Source organism: Amphiura filiformis, chromosome 8, assembly GCF_039555335.1.
Source record: "Amphiura filiformis chromosome 8, Afil_fr2py, whole genome shotgun sequence".
NCBI classification, from domain to species: Eukaryota; Metazoa; Echinodermata; class Ophiuroidea; order Amphilepidida; family Amphiuridae; genus Amphiura; species Amphiura filiformis.
The window spans coordinates 7526329-7548065 of record NC_092635.1 but is presented as its reverse complement, the minus strand read 5'-3'; the positions used below and the strand labels follow the sequence as shown (position 1 = coordinate 7548065).

Sequence of the window (21737 nt, the reverse complement as noted above, 5' to 3'; positions counted from 1 at the left end):
CACATACCGCAAAATCTTGTCGACACGCATATAGTGTGTTTTTGATAAAGCTAAATTAATCCAGGTGCCCCATCATAAACGAAACAAAATTATGACATTATGGAGTTTTTATAGCAAATAAATTACTGATACAAGCATTAAGGTTATACTGAAGAAACGATAAAACGTATAAAAGACGTATAAAGTTGTTCTCTAAAACAGAGTTTTCTCAGTAATCAAATATCGAGCGAGTGAAATGTTGGTGCATTGGATGTAGCTTAACATTTTTGTGTGTGTTATATACAAATTTTTAGAATAAATTTGAAAATCCTTCGTGTAAAGCCATTTTTACGCACCATGTTCACAAGATCAAAAACACGCTCCATGACGTTTTTTTTCAAATGTGCGCCCAGTATAAATCCACGCCGAGTGATTGTTTTCTTCTTTTTCGTATTGTACTACAAATCGATCAAAGAAATAATGTTGCCATGGGGAAGAACCAAATACAGTACCGATTAAATTTTAAAAGCCCGCTTTTGGGTGGAAATTTTGGAGAATTTGCTTGAGAAAAAGCTGGTTTGTGAAATTATCGATATCTTGATTACAGGACGTTAATTTAGACATCTGAATACCTACATTATTTCTCAACATTCTGCCAATTGCTATTCCATTTGATTTTCACTCCAAATTGAAGCTAGTTTTGCAAAAAACGAGGTTTTTCTCCATCGGGTTCGTCCAAAATTTCAGCGCCGACATGCATGTTTATTCTAAGAGCCATTATGCGGACGCAATTGTAATCACGTCATTGCGTCAAATTATAATTATATATCCCTTCGAGGAAAATCAATTATGCGTTAGCCGATGTGTGGCGAGCGGATAGAGCGTTGGACTTTGAATCTATTATGATTAATTTTTGTGGGTTCGAGTCCCCGTGTGACTGAAATTTCGGTTTTTTTTCCTCTTTTCTCATTTTTACTTCTGTTCTTCCCTCTTTGCTTTCTCCTTTTCTTTTTTCATTTCTTTTTTTCTTTCTTTCTTTTTTTTTTATTCACTATTTCTTTATTCTTTCTTGCTCCTTTCTTTTATAGTTTTTGTTTATTTGATTGATTCGCTGACTACAGTGATTGATTGTTTTTCACTTTATATAATTCAGAAATTAGTAGGCCTGCTAAGTCTGTCTTGTTGAATATTCCCAAATTCGATTTACAAATAATTGCTTTGTGATGTTGTTGTTGATGTTATTTATTTATTTCATCTATAAGATATCAAAGCTCTATCAACACATTTTCTAGACGGTGGCATATCTTCATGGGGCGGGCATAGGGGCCAGAGGAAGTGCCCCCAATCGATTTTAAAATTTATAAAATCCTCATGAAAATTGCCGAAAATGGCTTGTGCCCCCCCCGCATCACGAGCTCCGGGACGAGCTGAGCCAAGTTTCATGTCTTGACCGTGGATCGATATTCTATTATAATTATTAAAGTAGGCTTATACCTCCCGCACGCTTGTTCATTTTCTGCATGGCTGTTTCTGTTATGAACTTACGCCTCTGAAATCAAGCGCATGAAAAACCTTTCGCTAACCTTAAGCACATAATAACAAGTACTATTGTAAGACTAATCTATTTATTGGCATATTTACGGCTATTTCATATTAATCTAGCTTTCATCAAAAACACTGTATATGCTTGAAGACAAGGTTTTACATTAGGAGCTGAGGAAAATAGTTCTTAAAAAGGAGTTGGGAGTTTCTTTGTGGCTCAACTATCACTTCAAGGGGACAGCTTGAGCTTTGAATTCCACACAGTAACTACCCCTACTAAAGAACTAATGAGTCCACAGAGTCCAACAACCCCTGGAGAAATACTTAGATATCCCAAACCTTGCAGTGGCAGAAATATATCGCTACCATTCTTGAGAGTATCTAACATAACCTGTGGGTTTTCTCTCACACATTCAACCAAATCACCATATTTTATTTGACTAGGATTTGTAACTCCTATTACTTCTCCATTGCTTTTTTGTTCTAGTTGCTTTTCCTTTTCGATTAGACGATTTTGTCTTGCAGTATCTTCGAGAAGCACAGCAAGTTCATAGATGTCCCGGGCAAGGCCAAGAATGATCGTAGTGAGCCAGAACCGGTTGGATAGACTGGAGAAGTATTTGTTGTCAATGGATATTATGCCAATTCGATTTGCTAATATGATGTGATCAAGAAGAGGTAGAGAGCTTGGTTGAGTTTGGACAGAGTTATGGTGACCCGCATGAAGACATCTGGAAGGTGGATGGTCTTTAGAGCCGCCTGGACAAAGTCAAGACTCTTTCCCAAACGCAGCCCTGTAAGAAAATAAACAACAAAATTTAATTGATTTATTATTACAATGTATTTAGATTTCAAGTAGGGAGAGCATGATCAGAGGGGAGCATGACCTAGCAGTATTTGCACTCAAAAATTGAGATAAATAAAGCTAACACACACAAAGATGATATGGGTTATAAAGGAAACACCCAAGGCTTTATATGTAAGGGGGTGTAATTTCCATCCCATGTGCATGATATGTCTCGGGTGGGGGATAATGCCAAAAACTTAATGGAAACGGATCATTAGTTTCCAATTGACCTTTTCGGTAAATCCCATAACCCTTTGCGAGTACACCTGAGAACTCGTCATTTTACGTCACGCCGACATGCAATGCGCAGTAACGATGGTCGATAAACGATAAAGATCGGCGCAGAGAGCGGCGTGACGCAGAATGACGAAGTTCTTAGGTGTACTCGCAAAGGCTTATGGGATTTACCGAAAAGGTCAATTGATACCTAAAAAAAGGGACAAGGTTGCTTTTCATTATCGGTATTCCTTATTTATAGGTAAACATTCACATTGCACCATTCCAAAGTGCTGCATTTAAAAGATGTTTTGAATATCTTATAAGGGCACTTCGTGATCCACAGCCTCATCCCCCCCTTTTCTCAAAAAAAGTTATACCACTGGAAACATATGGCTACATAATGTTTATGTACCAAAAATTACTTGCTGAATAATTCGTTTAGCAAAGATATTGTGAAATTTGAATTTTGTTCTGGTATACCAGAACAAAATTACAACAGTGGCCGTCATGTATAATGAAATTTTGGGAATAAGCTTTTTTCTTGGATATCTAAAGAGGATGCTAGGATCACGAAATCCTCCTTTAAAGAAGTTAGAAATCATGTGGAATTTTTCATTAATGCCCCAGGATTAATACAAGTGCATATAGATTATCAGACTTTTGTAAAACATCAGTTCCAAGTGAATCAAGAATATGATGAGAGGATGGAATAAATTTCATTATCAAGCCTAATCCAGCTGGAGCCCTGGCCCAGTGTCTCAAGCAACAGTAAACATAACTTTGGAAAAATGTATTAAAACTGGCAGGAGGCCTAGTACATGTAGTTTGAGAACAACCTTCTATTCCCATCAAAATCAACCAGGGGTTGCTTTTATTTAGCCATGGGCCCTGGCCAGTAGAGTTTCCTTGTCGGGCCAGGAGATTTTCCATCTGGAGGGCCTAGTGGGCCAGTCGGAATTTTGGCATAATTATGAATTTATGACATGTTACAATAACACAATGAAGTATAATCTGGGCCAGTGTATTTGCCTTTGGTCCAGCCCAAAACCTCCCCAGCTAGCCCAAAGGCCAGCTGATTATTGCTCCTTATGTCTACCCCTGCACAACCCTCCCTGTGAAAATGATGGGCAGCAGAACTAGTGGTTTATGAACCACATTTTTATCATTAAATTGCTAGTTCTAAACATTTAGTCACACTCATATTAAGTGCATTTCAAGATAAGAAAGTTGTATTCAATGTCCACATAGTTTCAATGCAAGGAGGTCAATGCTCTACTACACTACTTCACTATGAAACTTGCACAGAGGGTGTAGATAGGCTAGCCTTCTTGTAGCAGAACTTTCTACTGCCATTTTCATAATTTTGTGATTTAACCCCCTTTTAGAACTAGCATCCTCAATTATAATTGCACAAATTTTCATTACAATGATCATATAAAAATGTGACGTGATCAAGCAAAACCACTTGAAGTCGGAAATATTGATTTTCAGATACAGCCAAACAGTGGTAATAATTTCTTTTGCTGTCTTTTGTTTTGGAAACACTTCCAAGTGAATCCAATTTCATTGTTCCTAGGGTAAAAGGTATTGCTTCAAACACATTCTACTACAAAGCCATTTTGGACTGGAATGATCTCCCATCAAACATCAAGGGATTGCCTACCAAGTCTGCATTTAAACAAAGTGTCAAACAACATCTAGCCAGCAACTCTCTCAGTCAAGAGATGTCTGATTTCACTGTGTAGGCACTTTTTTGGTTTCCCATTTGTTCTCTCATCTTTTCTTGGGACCCCATCGGAAATAAGCTTGCCTTTTCTGCGGGCTTAATGGGTTATCCCGGCTTGTCATTTTTTTTTGTCCGTGTGCCCTGTTCCTAAATGGCTTTGTGGCTGATTAATTTAAGCTTTAAATAATTTGTCACATTGTTGTACTTTGTAATGATTTTTCTGTCTCTATAATTTGTTTTTGTATTCTAATGATCTTGCCAAATAAAAACAAACAAACAACTGTTCATCATATCTTTGGAACTAAATGTTCAATTTCTATGGGTTTTATTGCTATGTAGCTTTGCAACTTATGCCTTACAATCATGCAGAAATCTGACAATTGAATATGCCCGACTTGAGACTGATTTTGCTTTATAAGACCACAAATAAACTCACACAAAATGAATAAGACAAAACAGCATAAAAATTCATGCTTACATTTTCTAGTGAGGCTCATAGAGCTTTCTACAAGTTTGAGTTTACGGATAAGGTCTTTATCTTGCTGATTTTGTTGAAGGCACCACCACACCAACTTACAGCCATATTGACAGGTTCTGCATTGAGGAGATAAACATATTGAAAAACATTAAATACACAAAATACAGAACCAACAAATCAATCAACAATTCTAATATTGTCACCAAGGTGTGTTGGTGTCACATACGAGACGGGAAAGTCCTCTTCTGGTCTATACACTAGTGCGCTCACCTTTTACCATGACTGAGTGAAGATTAGGCCTGGCATTTTCGGGTAATTTTGTACCGGGTACCGCCGCAATTTTCAAGCGGTAACCGGTACCAATAAAAAAAAAAAAAAAAAAAAAAAATTAAATTTTTTTTTTTTTTGTTTTATTTTTTAGGTTTTGTAGTGTCCCTGGACCTAGACCTAAATGCCAGGATCATTCATGGTTGACCTAAAAAAAAAAAAAAAAAAAAAAAATTTCAAGATATTTTGTTATTTTTTATATGAAAATTGATAATTTGTATTCATGTCATAGTCTATTAATGATTTCAAAATGTATTGAATTTGAATGCATTTTGAAATCATAAAATAGACTATGACATGAATACAAATGATCAATTTTCATATTAAAACTAACAAAATATCTTGAATTTTTTTTTTTTTTTTTTTTTTTTAGGTCAACCATGAATGATCCTAGCATTTAGGTCTAGGTCCAGGGACACTACAAAACCGAAAAAATAAAAAAATTTTTTTTAATTTCGGTACCCGGGAGGGTATTTCCTACCCGGTAATGTAATCTCGGCGGGTAACCGCTTACCCGACCGAAAATGCCAGCCTTAGTGAAGATAAAAGCTTGACAATGTATGCAAGTTATATTACTTCGCTGAATGTTTCTAGATGATGGAGCGTCAAGTACCATCAGCAAAAAAAGGTGTTTTTTCTGCCAAAATGTTTGTCCTTGATTTTGCATGAAAAAAAAGGAAGAACGGGTCAATTTGATGAAAAATCATTGCCAAGGGGGTATTTCACACTGAGTAAAGCCCATTTGAAATATCCTTGTGAAGTACAAAGATTCACATGTGAAAATGTACACCAAACTATTACTTCAGAAATATCACATATTCCACTTACCATTGAATCCTATCTTAACCAGCTGTGTTTCTATTTATATATTCCTGTTTTAAATTACCATTTCTGCTCATGAACTTTGATTAAAACAGGGCAAAAGTGCAGAAACTCTGTTGCATTTTTAGCCAGCATGGTCAGTGATCATTTAGCAGTACCTCACGCAATGTGCACATTTCACTATGCACAGCAGAAATTATACAGTGCATACAAGTCATATCTGTGTAAGATACTGCTACAGGTAGTTGACCTGTCATGATTATGCTCAACAATACAGGTTAATGATATGCCAAAACATATCAGCCAATAATATTGCACCACACATATTAAAACATGTATGCCATGTGTGGCCTCATGGTCATTGGTTCTCTGAACAAATTTTAGCATGTGGGTTGGCATGCATGACTGATTCTCAATGAAAGATGCCATGTGGGTGGGTGTGGCTTAAAATGCCACTGAATACAAAATTGGTATTGCCAGGCATGCATGTGTGCATAATGTGAGGGATAGCCTAGCTTGTGAATGTGTATTCAGTATTTTCCATGCACCAACAACTGTGTGCAGAAATTGGAAACACTTGTTTGTACCAGGATACCTTTGTGCATGTACACTAAGAAGGCTCCTCAAAATAGAAGGAAATACTGCAAATAGGTAAGGGGCTGTGCAATAATTATTGGCCCTGGGGAGAGGGTAAAATTGGGGGGGCAAGAAATTTTGGCAGCCAAAAGGGGGGGAAGCAATTTTTGGCTAGGCGAGAGGGGGGGCAAGCGATTTTGGCACACATTCATGGGGCGTCTTTTAATAAAACGCTCTAAAAGGCTTAGGAAAACAGTACGGAAACGCTTAAATATGCAAATTTTCCTGCTTCGCTGCTCCACAACATACATCTAGACCATTTAAGGTTTGCAAATTGGGATCCCAAAAATTGGCATGTTCAAAGGGGGGGGCAAAGATTTTTTACGGGCCGAGAGGGGGGGTGCGATTTTTTTGGCGGGCCGAGAGGGGGGGGGGGCAAGCGATCTTTTGGCGAGCCGTTTGAAAATTTTACCCCGGGGAAAATAATTATTGCACAGCCCCTAAGTTTAAGTTAGGGATCAATTTTCTTTAATGTTGATTTATAATTTTTTTGTACTATCCAAAAGTTGGGACTATTAATTTGCTTACAACTCTCAACTGGTGTAGAAAGTCATGTTCTGAAATGTAAACAAGATAGACTCCGACTTGGCTGAAACAACAGAGATTTGCTTTGGTACACATCCATTCCATGGGAATGGCTGTGTAGGGGTCTTTTGAAAGATTTGGTAACATGTAGTTACCAACTTTTGTGTTGAGCGGGGGATATACAGCATGACACAAGTGTACAGTGACACTGATAGCTCATTCACTGTCACTGTCAGTGTCACCAAAGTTTTTGTCAGAGAAGAACAGCAGTTGTTTAAATTTGGAGAGCATGCAGAGTGATCGAGTATAAAATTCGGCTTAATGCAAACACGACGGGCGATGCATCGCAAAATTCAGCGATTGCCAATCGCTTTTCAAAAGCGGTGCATTGCTCGGCGCTCGAGTGTAAATTCAGTAATTCTGCTTCTGCTCAATTTCTGGCTGGGCTCTTACTACATGTAGAGCATTAAAGCCATGCATGTGTGGGTGTTGAGAAGTTCTACATGAAGTTTGTGCAGTGAGTCTAAAGCTGAATTTATACACGATGGCTTTTGCAGAAAAGCGATTTTCACACATGCTCTATTTACTCAAGCCGATCAATCGATTCAAATCGCCGAGGCAAAAATGATGTCGCTTTTGCAAGTTGAAGAAATCTCAACTTCCCTGCGATATCGCTTGACACGTGAATGCATCACCAATCATATACATGTACAAGACAACCATCTGGATCTATTATTTTGCAATTAATTTTTGGTGCTAAATTAATTCAAAGCAATAATTATTGACAGCAACTGATGTTTTAAAAATGTATTTTGTGGCATGATTTAGAATATTTTAATTGTCATCCGCAATCGCTATCACCGTGATAAGTATTATGCAAAAGCAACGAGCGATGCATCGCAAAATATTTGGCGATTGCTCATCGCTTTTCAAAAGCGTTTCATCGCAATCGCTCGCCGATCAAGTATAAATTCAGCTTTAAAGGTTTCAATACTTGATGAGCTATAATCAAATTAAGTATTTCTTGGCCAAACTGGAACACTGTGTACGCTAGTGGCTCCGCGATAAACACATACGAATATAGCGCGGTACAGAAGAGAGTATACACACGCCTTACACTGCGTACATGCTTAGTACACTACATGGATGCAACGCGCATGTTCCAGTTTGGCCAAGAAATACTTAAAGGAAGTTTCCGGCAATCACAACATTATTCCTTATACAGTGGAAACTCATTATAACGAAGTTGTCAATGTCAGGGACAGAGAAATTAGTTCTTTATATCCAAATTTTCAAGTTCAAGTTCAATTTTATTAAATACATAAAAATATTTTGCATTATAAAGCATCACAAATACACAAACAACACCACAAATTATTTTAAATAATTATATAACTTGTATATGGTCATTTTCACGGTAAAGGGTGTAACTTTGGATTTTTAACATTTTGATCCGTAGTTTTCTAATAAAGCCACAGAATTCCATGATTTTTGGCCACATAAGTCATCTAGTTAGCAGCTACCTTGGGTAGCATAATCATCTTCGGAGTTACTATGCTCAGTTTTAGCAGGCTTAAATGTACCTAATATTGCCATTTTGAAAAACTGTAAAAAACAGTAACATTTTTGTAAAACCCTGTGTTTTCTTCAGTTAGTTCATGGATAATTTTTCTTATCCTGAAAGTACGGTCATATGTTCAGTAAACACTGCCACATTAGATTTAATTGTGAACAGCCCTGTATTTTTGAGAACCGGACTTCGATATTTGTCGCTTCGAGGCTTCATTTTCCGTTAACAATTGTTAACAAACTTTGTGGGTATAGCTTTGGTTCATAATTCTTGGTTATTTCTTCACTTCTTCTTGATTCATAACAGTTGATATCTTAACTTGAAATGGGTAACAAAAATTAGTTGATTTGCAAGCTTTTAAAATTTTTATAAAATCTTGACTTCAAAGAGCCGATTTTCCGTTAACTTTTTGAAGCCTCCGAAACAAACTGTTCAGCAAGCTTGGGCAAATATAAATAAAAGAGCTCATCCAATCTATTTATCAAAATGTAGCAAAGTAGATCCTCAAGTCACTTGTTTTAAATCATGGAGATATATATCACCGCTTGAAAATGGGACCCAATACAAACTTTCCGTTAACAATTGAAGCCTCCGAAACAAATGAAGCCTCCAAACAACAGTAAACTTAATTATCATCTATGCATATCTAAATTGGTATGTTCCATATTGATATCTGCATTGTAATTGTTGCATGATATGTGCAGAATGTCATAAATTTAAAAAAAAATTGATATTATGGTTAATGCTTGAAAAATATACTGATATCCAAGAAAGCCCGTTTCGGAGGCTTCACATGCAAATAACACCATACTTAACAAATGGGTGAAAAAATTATCATGTTATAAATCTGCAATATCTGCCGCATAGAATCATTGATTCAATACACACAAGAAAATAACAGCTTAGATGATCCCAACAGTGTTGTTTTAAAAAAAACTACTTCTGCCATGTTTAACCATTGTAAACATGAAGCCTCCGAAACAAAAAAAATGACTTGCTGTGATAATTTAATTTTTGTCACAACTGAAATTCAATACTTAGAAGCAAAGCATGAAAATTGGTAATTGTGATATTTTTTACCTATTTTTCATGTCAACTTGTAGTAGTTAGCCAAATATTTTACTTTTATGATCACCTGTGTTGTTAACTGAAGCCTCCGAAACACAAATCGCTTGAATTGCCAATTCTAAAAATAACTCCAATTTCTGTGAAACTTGGCTGGGAGGTTCCTTTCATCAAGTAGTATTTGTACATGAAGTTAGACATTTAAATTATTTTAGGAACCCAATTAAAACTTAAAAAATATGTTTAAGGTTGGGAAATTTCCATTGCAAATGACCCTTGATGTTAAAAATTTTCAAAATTGCAATTACAAACATAGCAAAACATGGTATAAAATTTAACTTATATATCTGTTGACTTACTTTGGAATGGGATTTCACATGTATTCCAGCTTTCATGTCATAATTTTCTGAGCTTATGTAAAATACATTTTTTTTTTTTTTTTAACCAAAATGTTATGGAAATGTCAAATTTTTTATCAGAAATCAAAAGGTTTAAGCCTTGAAACACTATTTTACTGGAATTTAAGTTGCTTCTATGCATGATTACAGTAAACAGAAACATATTTAAGTGGTTTGAAATTTTGACCCTAAAAATCAAAAGTTACACCCTTTACCGTGAAAATGACCATATGAGAAATATATTCTGATAATTTTGTTATATCAGGGTTGTAAAAACAATAAATAACAAAAGAATGTTGTATAGATTTGGTTCTGGAAAAATACTTCTTTATAACAGGGTTTTTCTTGTATCAGATTTCGTTATGAGGTTTTACTGTATGTTAGAAAAATAATTATCTAGCACGAATCACATGGTTTTATTTAAAACAAACTCGTAGTGACCATAAAAACGAATAAAAACATCCGTTTCTCAACACGCAATATTCAAAATTCCCGGGCGCCGAGTGCAATGACATCCCAGTAATAGGGCCTACAATGAAGGCTGACGACAATTGAGCAACAAATTATTCATGACGATGCGTGAGATTTTACTAATTTTCCAGCTTTTTGCGTGAGATTTACTACCTAGGCGTGAGATTATACTACCTTGCCTGGCGTGAGACCGTGAGAAATTGACCCAGGCCAATGTGTGAGACTCACGGCCAATGCGTGAGAGTTGACAGCCCTGGGCCTGGCTTGACGTCGCGCACATACGTGATGGTTAAGCTGTCAAAGGAACCTTGGAAAAGATTTTAGTGATTGAGTCCATTGAGTCGGTCATTGTCGGTAAGTGTGTTCTATATCATATTTAATATGTGCAATACATGAATATAATATAGTAGGTATCACAGGGAAACCTCAGTTAACACATTTGTTAGTCAGTCAAAATGGCCTAAACCGGCAATACAAATTTACATTGAAATTAAAAAGAAGCTTTTTAAGAAGGAAACCTTCATAAATATGTTGTCTATACTTCACTTGACCCAAATGATTTTTTTTGGTTATGAGAGACTAGCACATGGAATTTCAGAGAGATTTTGATAGCAGTTCCATTAAAAAAGGTGCTATCGTCATGAGACTAAAGATCTAGAAACACCCCGTAATGCTGTTTTGGGGAATTTTGCTAGCAGAATCTTTTTGATGAAAGTCAATCTTTGACAAGATGTAACTTTGCTACGGAAAGTGCTATGACAAAAAGGTTTTCAGTGTTGGCTTTCTTTACTCAAGGGCTTTAATTTGATATATAAAATGATGCAGTTTGATGGCAAATTTGAATTCACCTGGCATACCTAAATATAGAATGATGGTTGCAGATCCATACTTCCGGTTGGACGTATCCCGACTGAAGAGGGTGTTTTATCAGCCAGGAGAGGATCATACACGTGACTAAGGAAGTGGGCCCCCTCGTCTCTGTTCATGACGTTCAATATCAATACAAAACCTGTTCTTACTTTTGTAAACTCTGCTTTTGAAGCACGTAGTAACCTAGATGTTTAATAGTTTAGTTTTATAATTTACTTATTCTCTTTATTATTTTCTATATGTGTATCTTTTGTATAACTTGACTGTACCTATTTGTTTGGTGATGTCAATAAAATAACTTGAACTTGAACTTAATACAAGAAGAATTAAAGAATCCATTTGGATCAGGAGACGAGGTCCGAACGTCATGAACAGAGACGAGGGGGCCCACTTCCTTAGTCACGTGTATGATCCTCTCCTGGCTGATAAAACACCCTCTTCAGTCGGGATACGTCCAACCGGAAGTATGGATCTGCAACCATCATTCTGATGATGCCTATCGACCATGATAGGCGAAACCGTCAAATAGTGAGTTTACTTTTGGTTTTGTTTCAAAGAAATCTTCTATAATAGTTAATATCTATCATTATAGAAAAGCATAAGACCGGCGTTTGCTCATAGTTGTAGATATAACCATTTTGGTGATCGTGACATGCAATTTTTCTCATTTTCCCGGCCACTTTGGACATGTTCAAGCTTCTTTATTTTCAATATTATTCAACTTTTATTCGTTTTTTGTTCTTTGCACAAATGTTTGGTATCTTATCCGTGATCATGGTACACAATTTAAGCAAAAACGACCCGTGTCTCCCATTTCTGGAGCTATTTCGCTAAAACATGTTTGCCGGCCAAATTTTCAACATTTAGTTACGTAACCCGTGTTCACCAACCCGTAAAAATTTTCTATCGAACAAAAGAGGTCACGAAGTTGCCGTCGTACTGAGATAGGAACATGTACCGTCATCCGGGACCTACTCTGCCATGTTTGGCTGAGTAACGGTACATGAACACGGTCTTTTGTGCCTATGTAAATTAGTCATTGTGTAAAGCTGTGTTTATACCCATGGGTTCTTCATCATCAGATGAATCCTTGTCGTTAACAGAGGGTGTCAATAATAGCCTACGTGTCGCTTTTGAAAAACAGCGAATCATGCGCATGCTCAGCAGGCAAATATGACGGCGATTTAGTACACTGATCATGCGTGCGATTCAGGTTTCTGCAAAAGCGATTAAAGTATAAATGCATCTTTAGAAATGACCGGCGATTGTGTATTCTCAAGTGGGTTTTATCATGTTAAAGGGGCATTTCGTGATCCACAGCCTCATCCCCCACTTTTCTCAAAAAAGTTGAGATTTTTATATCACTGGAAACCTCTGGCTACATAATGTTTATGTACAAAATATTTCTTGCAGATTAATTCGCTTTTGCAAAGATATCGTGAAATTTGAATTTCGTTCTGGTGCACCAGAACGAAATTACAACGCATTGTCTATGGAGCAGTGTAATACACATAATCATGCATAACTCGCAAACGCAAAATCGGAATCAACTGAAATTTTGGGAATAGGCTTTTTTCGTGGATATGTACTGAAAAATGTCATAAAAAGAGGATGCTAGGATCACGAAACACTCCTTTAATTAGTGACCTGACACACATTTGTATTGGTTCGATCAAGCATTGAAATGATTTCATTTTTTGTACTGGATCGTTCAAGCATTCCCAACAATTTTTTCAATGTAAGTGCCTCTGGCCCTAGTGGAAGTAAAAACGGATACTATGGCCAGAGTTCTAGGGCTAGGGTAGTGGGATACCTATATAATTAATATAATAAAATGCATTGCTTTTATTTTTAACCTCGGCTATTTTGCCCTATTTTTACAACTTGCCTGTAAACTTTGTCCCTTCCATTGGTCTGACTGTTGAATTTGATTATTTTGGCTGCAATGTCCATTTTGGTGCGTTTAAAAGAACTATTTAGGCTCGGAGTTTCGACATTTCCTTTCACTGTTCGTTCACTGTTCAGTAAGCTTACACATGGATGACCTTTGGCTTGTGGGAGTGTCAGGCAAATGAGGTATTGTGAAAATAAATTTACAAAAAGTACTTTCAAGATATTTTTAACATTAAGACTGAGTATTTAATAAATATTTGATAATATGTTCATTAATTTTTTTTTTCTAATTTAAGCAGATTAATTATTTTTAAAAGGAATTTTCTTTGATGCAAATTTAGTTTTGTGGAAGTAAACAATCAGAGGTTCATAGAGGTCAAAGGTTAATTGATTGATGTTTATCGTTGTCAAGTAAAATTCGACAGCCGTGCATGCATTTACGTATGGTATTCTGGTGTAGCACAAAGTTATCCATGTTACATGAATCATAAATTAAACTGAAATACCGAATATGGCTGAAACTTATAGAGAGAAAATGCTTGAAGTTTCTGTGGGCTAAATTCAGCTTCCATGAATCGATGCATGCCATGGCCAGCTGCTAGCTCACATCATCATTCATCAGCACTATATTTTTTTAAATTTAAGCTTACTACTGTCAGTTTTACACAGCTGCTAAAATAGGCTAAATTAAACATTCATGACATTTTAAGCTGATTTAAATCAACATTACATTGTCATGATTGTTAATTAATAACCCAGAGGATGTTTAAAGACATTCCCACAACCCAATGGGGTTTCTGACCTTGTATGTCTGGCTTTTGTACACATGTGGTATAGTTGATTATGCCTTGCATTGGAATTGTGTGCAAATATCTGGTGTTTTCATCCTATTATTTAACATTCATAACATCGAGACTTAGGAATAAAATTAATGCAGTGGGACAATATGAATGTTTCCTGTAAGAAAATCAAATATCAGTCCTAAGTCTCAACTATTAGCTCGTTGGCTGCAGTTTTAAAATTACCATTTTGTGTGTGTGGCAATGCCAATGGGGACTTTGCCTTTAAAATTAGGTTATATTGATCAAATTTCCCAATCATAGTGCATTGTAGGAATGCCTTTAAGCCTCCTCTGTTAATAACCTGAACATTCACTGTCAGTGTCACAACTCATTGACATTGACCCCATTGTCACGTTGGCCCAGCCCCAGAAAAGACAGTCCTGTCCGGTTGACTCTTTTGAAATAAAAAGGGTGTTGGACAGTATCAACAAAGAAGAAGAAGAGAAGTTAATTTGCTTCCAATTACAACTTACAAGTAATCAGTTTCAGTAATTAAAGTTAACTACAAGTACTACTAGTACTACCCAGCAGCAAACATGCCGGTGTATGTAAGGAAGAATTTGATGTCCATTACACCGGATTCCTTGAGCAATTTGTCCAGGTAAGTCGAGTCTAATCAAATGAAGCATTTCTTGGCCAAACTGGAACGCTAGTGGCTCCGCGATAAACACACGTGCACATATTACATTATCTTGCTGTATTTCAGCTAGAGCGCCATAGGTAGATAAACCGGGATTTTTTTAAGAACAATACTGTTATGTAAGACGAAGAAGAAACCCACCCCCTGACCCCGCCCTACCGGTACTCATTTCATTGTACCGTACTTATTGCAATTTGCCATAACACATTACGTTATCAACACAAAGCTTTTGTGAGGACGTAGTGATTGGATAAGAAACTGACAGCGGAGGATACGACGACACACCGATTTTTAGTTGTCAATCATGACTTGCTGCAACATTTTAGTATTTTACTGCATGGCATTCCGCAAGCACCATGACAAATTATGCCGTATTTTTCCAAAGATCATCTGATATGAAGTAAGCTGAATGCGATCTGTACTTTTGTAACATTCCGATCGCTTTTGATCACCCATTATCGGCGAATTTGCTTGAAAACATGCGAGTTCATGTTGTGTAAACATAATTAGCATGGACACAAATGAAATTACGATGCAATACAATACAATTTGAATGCGCAGCAGATCTATATAGAAATAATAAGGCTGCCAGCTTTTAGGTAGAATTGGACCGTGTCTGGCCCGGGCCTGATTTGGCGCAGTTTATGGGAAATTATGGCGTAAACATGCAGTCTGGTTTTGATTGGCTAATTGAATCATGTCATCATCATCACTTCATTTGCCAAACAATTTGCGTAGAATCGCATGACGCAGGCGTGATTTTACGCGATCGGTTGGCCAGTGCGAGGTCTTTGAAAAAATAGTGTACCGGTAGATATAGTTTTTGACAAGGTTCTTTTTGGCGCTGTTTATAGTTATTCTATAGGGGCTCTGAATCTGCATCGCATGACCAGGCTGGGCGTGACCTAGTTCTTTTTATGCGATAATCAGGAAGAGCAGTCGGACACCACTTCCTCTTCTTCCGGTACCGGTACTGTGCAAAACTTCAAAAGATTATACACTGTACTGTAGATGCACATTGGTTGATTTGTAGTCTACATACAGGCACAACAATAATGGTCCACTTGAAGTTGTATACAGGATAATAATGTTTGTTGTGGAAGAGCGTACTATTGGGCAGTGGGCACAGCACTTCTGAGCTGTTTCTGCTTGTATACTCTCCAACATCCCAAGTGGAGTCGAGCGGAAAGGATCTAGTGTGCCCCCACTAGTGTGGTCTAGACTCGCTGAGTCTCATGGACGCCGTTCCTATGTCCATCAGACTCGTATTTCCCATTTTGGATGTCAATGGGAAATACACACTTAACGATTTGCGCCGTTAGAAACTTGAAAAAAATCTTTAAAATTTTATCAATGTATATAAAAGTGGTACCAACGTTATTGTGCTTGCTAATTTAAGACTCGGTTGAAACAAAATTAAGGATCGAATGCATTTTAGTGTCCAAAAAGGCAAAATTATCGTCAAAGTTCTGCGAAATCGGCACCCTTGCGAAAGGGTTCAGAATTCGAATCGAACGAAAATATCCGATCTTTGCGATCAAAAACACAAAATTACAACTTTAAACATACTATTGGCAAAAGACATTATTACCAAACAATACAGAATAGAAAATTTGACATCATTTTCTCAAAATATTGAAAAATTTGCTCACTAGACATCGAAAAAGTACGCAATCCAATTCCCGTTCAAACGCGTGGGAAACTGAAAGTGCGATAATCGTGACTAGTGTGGTCTGCTTCTTTAAAGTTGCTTTTTAGGACGTGATCTTGGATGTTATTCTTATATACGATTGAGTCTGGATTTCTGAGTTAGGGTTTCTGGTAGAGAGTTCCACTCTTTGATTGTTCTTGGGTAATAGTATTTGAAACAGCCTTGTTTATTTTCCTTCTTGATAAGAATTTTTGTGACTTCGCTTTGTTAGACGGTGGGTTGGTTCAGTGGCGGCATCAGGCAGGGTCTTGGCTACTGCCTAGAAATTGAGGTCTTCCCGTCATTTGAATAAAATTGCTCAATTGCCTAATTTGACCTTTAAAACATTTACCAGACCAGCCCATTAAGGGCACAAAGAGTTAAAATATGTGTTTGCTATGGCCTTGTTTTGCAAATCTGGTCTACTAAAAGGTCAATAGCCTTTCTCAACACCTGCAATTATATTGTAGCATATATGTCAAAGGCATTAATTTTGCCAGTCCAAGGAGCAAACCACCCACAACTAAAATGGGCAGGTTGTTTGCTATGACACTGTTCCCAAGCATTGCACACATTTAAGGGGTACTACACTGTGTAGTAAATTGTAGATTATTTTTGCATTTTTCTCAAAAAATAATAACACACTGGTAACAAAAGTTATGTATATTATTGGGGAAAGGGATCCAATTACTACACTGAAATTTCAGTAACTCAAGACAAGCAGTTCAGCATATATGATAGGAAATGAGGTACATCCTAGCGGTACCTTATTTCTTATCATAAATAACGAACCGCTTGTCTTGGGTCACTGAAATTCCAGTGTAATAATTGGATTCCTTGCCCCTATAATACACATAACTTTTGTTACCAGTGTGTTATTAGTATTAGAAAAAAATGCAAAAATAGACACAAATTTATCGAGGGGTGTAGTACCCCCTTAAAATCATTAGTGCTAAACAACAAAATTTTACCAAATTTGTTTTGTTTTAAATGTAAATTTTTTGAGTCAATATTAATAAATTTGAATTCTAAATTTATATTTATTTTACCACATCTTAATGACCGCATTAATTTTATGTGATGCTTGCCCTTACTTTTATTCAAATGTTATCTTTTATTTCCCCAGTGATGAGGATGACTACATCAAGGACCCAGATCAACTGATAGATAAGCTTCCCCAGCCATTCCGGTTAGTGGACAAGATTTTTAATCGGCTGTTTGACATTGCTTGGGAGATATGTGCTATCAGAGAGGCAATACGGGAAGAGGAGCGATCCAAGATACGACCACCTCTCTATGATTGTGCTGTCAAACTTGATGTAAGTTTTTGAGTAATAAAAGGATTGACTGATGAAATAGTTTTTATCTTTTATAGGCCTATGCTGTATTTTAAGTTTAAAGCTCTTTAACCTGTGAAAAAGTATGCACTAGTTTGTTGCAACATAATTCTCGCATGCAAATTGAAAAAAAAGGTTATCGCAGGAATTCCCAATGGTGCATAACCCAAGTGGGGATTGTAGGTCCTGCTTTGTAAATGGGTCGAACATTAACTAGAAACTAAATTAAAGGAACATTTTGTGATCCTAGCATACTCTTTTCATAGCATTTTTCAGTAGATATTTCGTGGTGTACCAGAACGCAATTCAAATTTGGCAATATTTTTGCAAATTGAATTTATCTGCAAGAAATTTTTTGTACGGGTAAATAAACATTATATGTAGGTTTCCTGATGAGGTTTCCAGTGGTATAAAAATCTCAAGTTTTTTTGAGAAAAGTGGAGGATGAGGCTGTGGATCATGAAATGCCCTTTTAATCAGTGATATGATAAACCAGAGCACCCTAAACTGATATTTATTAGAATTACATTCCATATGCATGTTTCAAATGCTTTAATTCTTTTCTGTAGAATCAAAATAAATTGGATTTAATTTAAATTGCCTCCCAGTAATAAATATTAAGCTGGTCTTAAAATTAATTTGATCTTTTCATTACAGGACTATGGCAAAGCTCTCTCATTGTGTGAAAGCACAGATGGCCGCTATCTCCTAATAGGTCTTCCCAATGGTCTGGCTATAATCAATGCAGCCAATCAATTGCCTGTTGCATCATGGGAGCAGTCTGATGCAGGATTTGAGACTGTCAAATCCTGTCTCATTGGTGTGCAGGTATACTTTGTGGCAACAATTGATTCTAATTGTAAGTATAGATTTATACTGCATTCATGATCTAGCTGATCCAATCAGACCAAAGTTGACAATAGTTTAGTTTAGTTTAGTTGTTTTAGTTTAGTTTTTTAATTCAGATATCACTGAAGTTTTACATCAGTGGCACTCATCAATCTGATGGTGCATCCAAAAACATTTTTAAATGTAACATTTTTAAACAATAATGAAATTGAGATATAGGCAAAAATAAGGAGCAAAAAAACTATAAAGCATAAGAAAATGGACAAGTTCATAACTTTGCGACCATGTACATGTGGACTTGGGGAATCAGCAAGCATAGTCACTGAGCAAGTAAAGTGATGGTATAATATTAACTCAATTAAAAAACATTCCTGACTTTGGTATAAGTGGATTGGATCTTGTCACAGTATAGATGAGTTGACTTCTGACATAAATGCTTGGCAGTATGTGCATGCACCATCACAATTTTCATTGTTTTTTTGCCTGGCAGTATGTGTGCGCATCATATTTTGTTCAGGGCTTGTGTTTTTTAAAACTCCCACCACATCACAATAAGGCTATTGAACAGTGTAGTGGTTGCATGGGGTTCATTCAACCATATCGATATACCAGTCCCTTGCCTTTGTTGATAAACATTGAGGTCAACTCATCTATATATATGTTATTTTTGTGAGGTTTTTCACAACTTTCATGAGTGGAAGAGAGCTGCTGCGCCCAACTGTGTGCACACCATTCTATATCAATCCACAATGTTATCAGTCCCACCAATTTAATACAAGTTGATCAAAGCTAGCTTGAAATTTATACAATTTAGATTCTAATGCACAATGCATCACTAAAAGCATGTGGAACATTTTTCCCCATTTTACTAAACCCATGATAGTGACACCCTGTTTGATTTGTGTGTGCATGAAATTTTTCAAGATTTTATTTTAAGATTCTAGAGTGTTACATCCAAATCTATTATCTATTTCTTGGAAAAAATGGTCTGTTCATACATGTTTGTTCATAAGATATTTTCTTTTGTAGGTGCCACACCCAAAGCTTTCAAACTTTGGGCTATTCCACTTGAAATCCACCATGGAAGACATGGATTACCTGAATGGGTTACTCCATTTATCTACACCCTGTGTGGATGATTAGGTCATGTCTTCCATAGGTGGTGAAGAAGGGGAGTATAGCCAAATGGTCTTTGCTTGCCTTCTTCACATTTAAACTACATCAACTTCACTGCAGTTATTGAGTTGATGTGCTAACAATCTTGCAAATGATTCTTAACTATTGTCTTCACTGATCTATACAGCTGTGCTAAGGTTATTTTGCTGTGCATATGAAGGCATTCACCTCATCAAAGTTGTAAATGAAGATCTTCCAGAAGGCTCTAAAGTTGTAGATGTTCAATTATCACATGAAGGAGACTATATGGCAGTTACAATAGAGAGTAAGTACAGTATTATGGCACAGAGAATTTGCAGATAACAATCTGCAGATAACAGCGTCAGTACTGTAGGAAAATTAGTTAATTTGTGTTCACTGTAGATATTTCCCACCACACGTATGTGGCGTATACATCGTGGGATGTGTTATTGCATAAACTCGATTGGTCAGTTCTGAAAATGTTGCCACTGAGCTGTGCCGTATGCCCTTGTGTTGCTACCCACAAAGTTGTTGGTGTACCGAGAGCTCCACGATGAACACAAAGTTAGCAATTTTCCTGTAATATAGTGTTGAGCTTGTCACATTTTGTGTATATATGGGCTAAAATCAAAACGGGTGACCATCTCTCCAATTTATTGGATGAATAAGAGGTGATTATTGCATGAAATAATCAGCATGTAGGCTTCACAAGTTTAGATATCACAGGTAGGTTAGCTGCAGGTATCTCCAGTGGATGTCATTTTATAAAAAAGAAATCTATTAAAAGTAGGTTCAAGTAGATTAGATAATAAGGACATGGTTGTTATAGGTCATCAGGTGAAGATTAAGATTCATCTGATTAGTTGGTCATGAGATATCAGAGATAGGTAATTATTTGTCAATCTTGACATGATTAGCCATCTCTATTTATTGCAAAGGCCGGATCCTTCTGATACTAGATGTGTGTATGATGAACATTGTTTACTGCAGTGGGCTATTCCAGTTGAAATCCATACAATCCCATGGAAGACAGGACCTTAATCTCCTATACAGGGAGTGTGAATTTCAAATGGGGTTACCTGAATGGATGACTGCATTTGAAATCTACACTCCCTGTGTGGAAGATTAAGGTCATATCTTCCATAGGGGGTGTATGGATTTCAACTGGAATAGCCCAATTGAAGACTAAAATTGTCCTAGAATTTTCCTGCATAACAGGTGGGTCTGTAGATTACCACCTGCATTCACACCGGGCAGTAAAATATCGGATGACCTGCCCATATATGATCTATTCAGGGCCACTGTTACCCGGGCACTGTTATTGCTAACAATTTATGAAGTGGGTGGGGGATAGGCAGCGGAAGTGGGGGATGCCCCTCCTAAAAATCTTAATAGAAGAAACATTTAAGCAATAATTGCATTGTGTATCCGGGTGTGTATCTTCCTTTTTAGCCCCCAGAACACAATGTTTTGGGCCAAAATAGGGTAAAATTTTGAACATGCACACGTCGCACAGGTACATCAAATACTAAAATTCACCTTCATATTTGGCAAAAATAGTCTGAAATTGTCCCAGTACAATTGGCACAAAATATGCTCATCCCCTCTAAATTTGAATGCTTCTGCAGCTACTGGATTTAACCAAATCTGCAAATCATGACCAATTCCCAGGCATGAATTGATCATTTGGTCAATTTAAGATAACTAAAGATCTGCTCATTTCCAATTTTCTTTGTTTAGATGAGGCAGATACATGGCTAGATGTGTTCAAACTTCCTTGTGACACCTGGCTACGAGAACTTGAGAATGCACAAGCTAATGCCATAAAGGAACAGAAAGCAGCTGCTGAATCAGCAGTGGATAAACAGGTATTT

The 21737-nt window shown here is 36.8% G+C and overlaps 2 protein-coding genes across 3 annotated transcripts in view; one reads left to right on the top strand and one right to left on the bottom strand.

The window, feature by feature from the left end:
• Positions 1-1562: 1562 nt before the first annotated feature.
• On the bottom strand, positions 1563-13508 carry LOC140158570 (peroxisomal membrane protein 11B-like). Its single transcript, XM_072181707.1, is given in 4 exon segments — positions 1563-2199; positions 2202-2315; positions 4792-4907; positions 13364-13508. Coding segments are annotated over 4 exon segments (744 nt in total). The 5' UTR covers positions 13429-13508; the 3' UTR covers positions 1563-1750.
• Positions 13509-14653: 1145 nt separating this feature from the next.
• LOC140158569 (WD repeat-containing protein 93-like) overlaps positions 14654-21737 on the top strand; it is a 39817-nt gene continuing 32733 nt past the window's right edge. For both annotated transcript variants that reach the window (XM_072181706.1, XM_072181705.1), the window contains exons 1-5: positions 14654-14811; positions 17667-17859; positions 18535-18736; positions 20030-20167; positions 21604-21731. In XM_072181706.1, the coding sequence (XP_072037807.1) occupies positions 14747-14811; positions 17667-17859; positions 18535-18736; positions 20030-20167; positions 21604-21731 (726 nt within the window). In that variant the 5' untranslated portion in view covers positions 14654-14746. The remainder of the gene's footprint in view (positions 14812-17666; positions 17860-18534; positions 18737-20029; positions 20168-21603; positions 21732-21737) is intronic.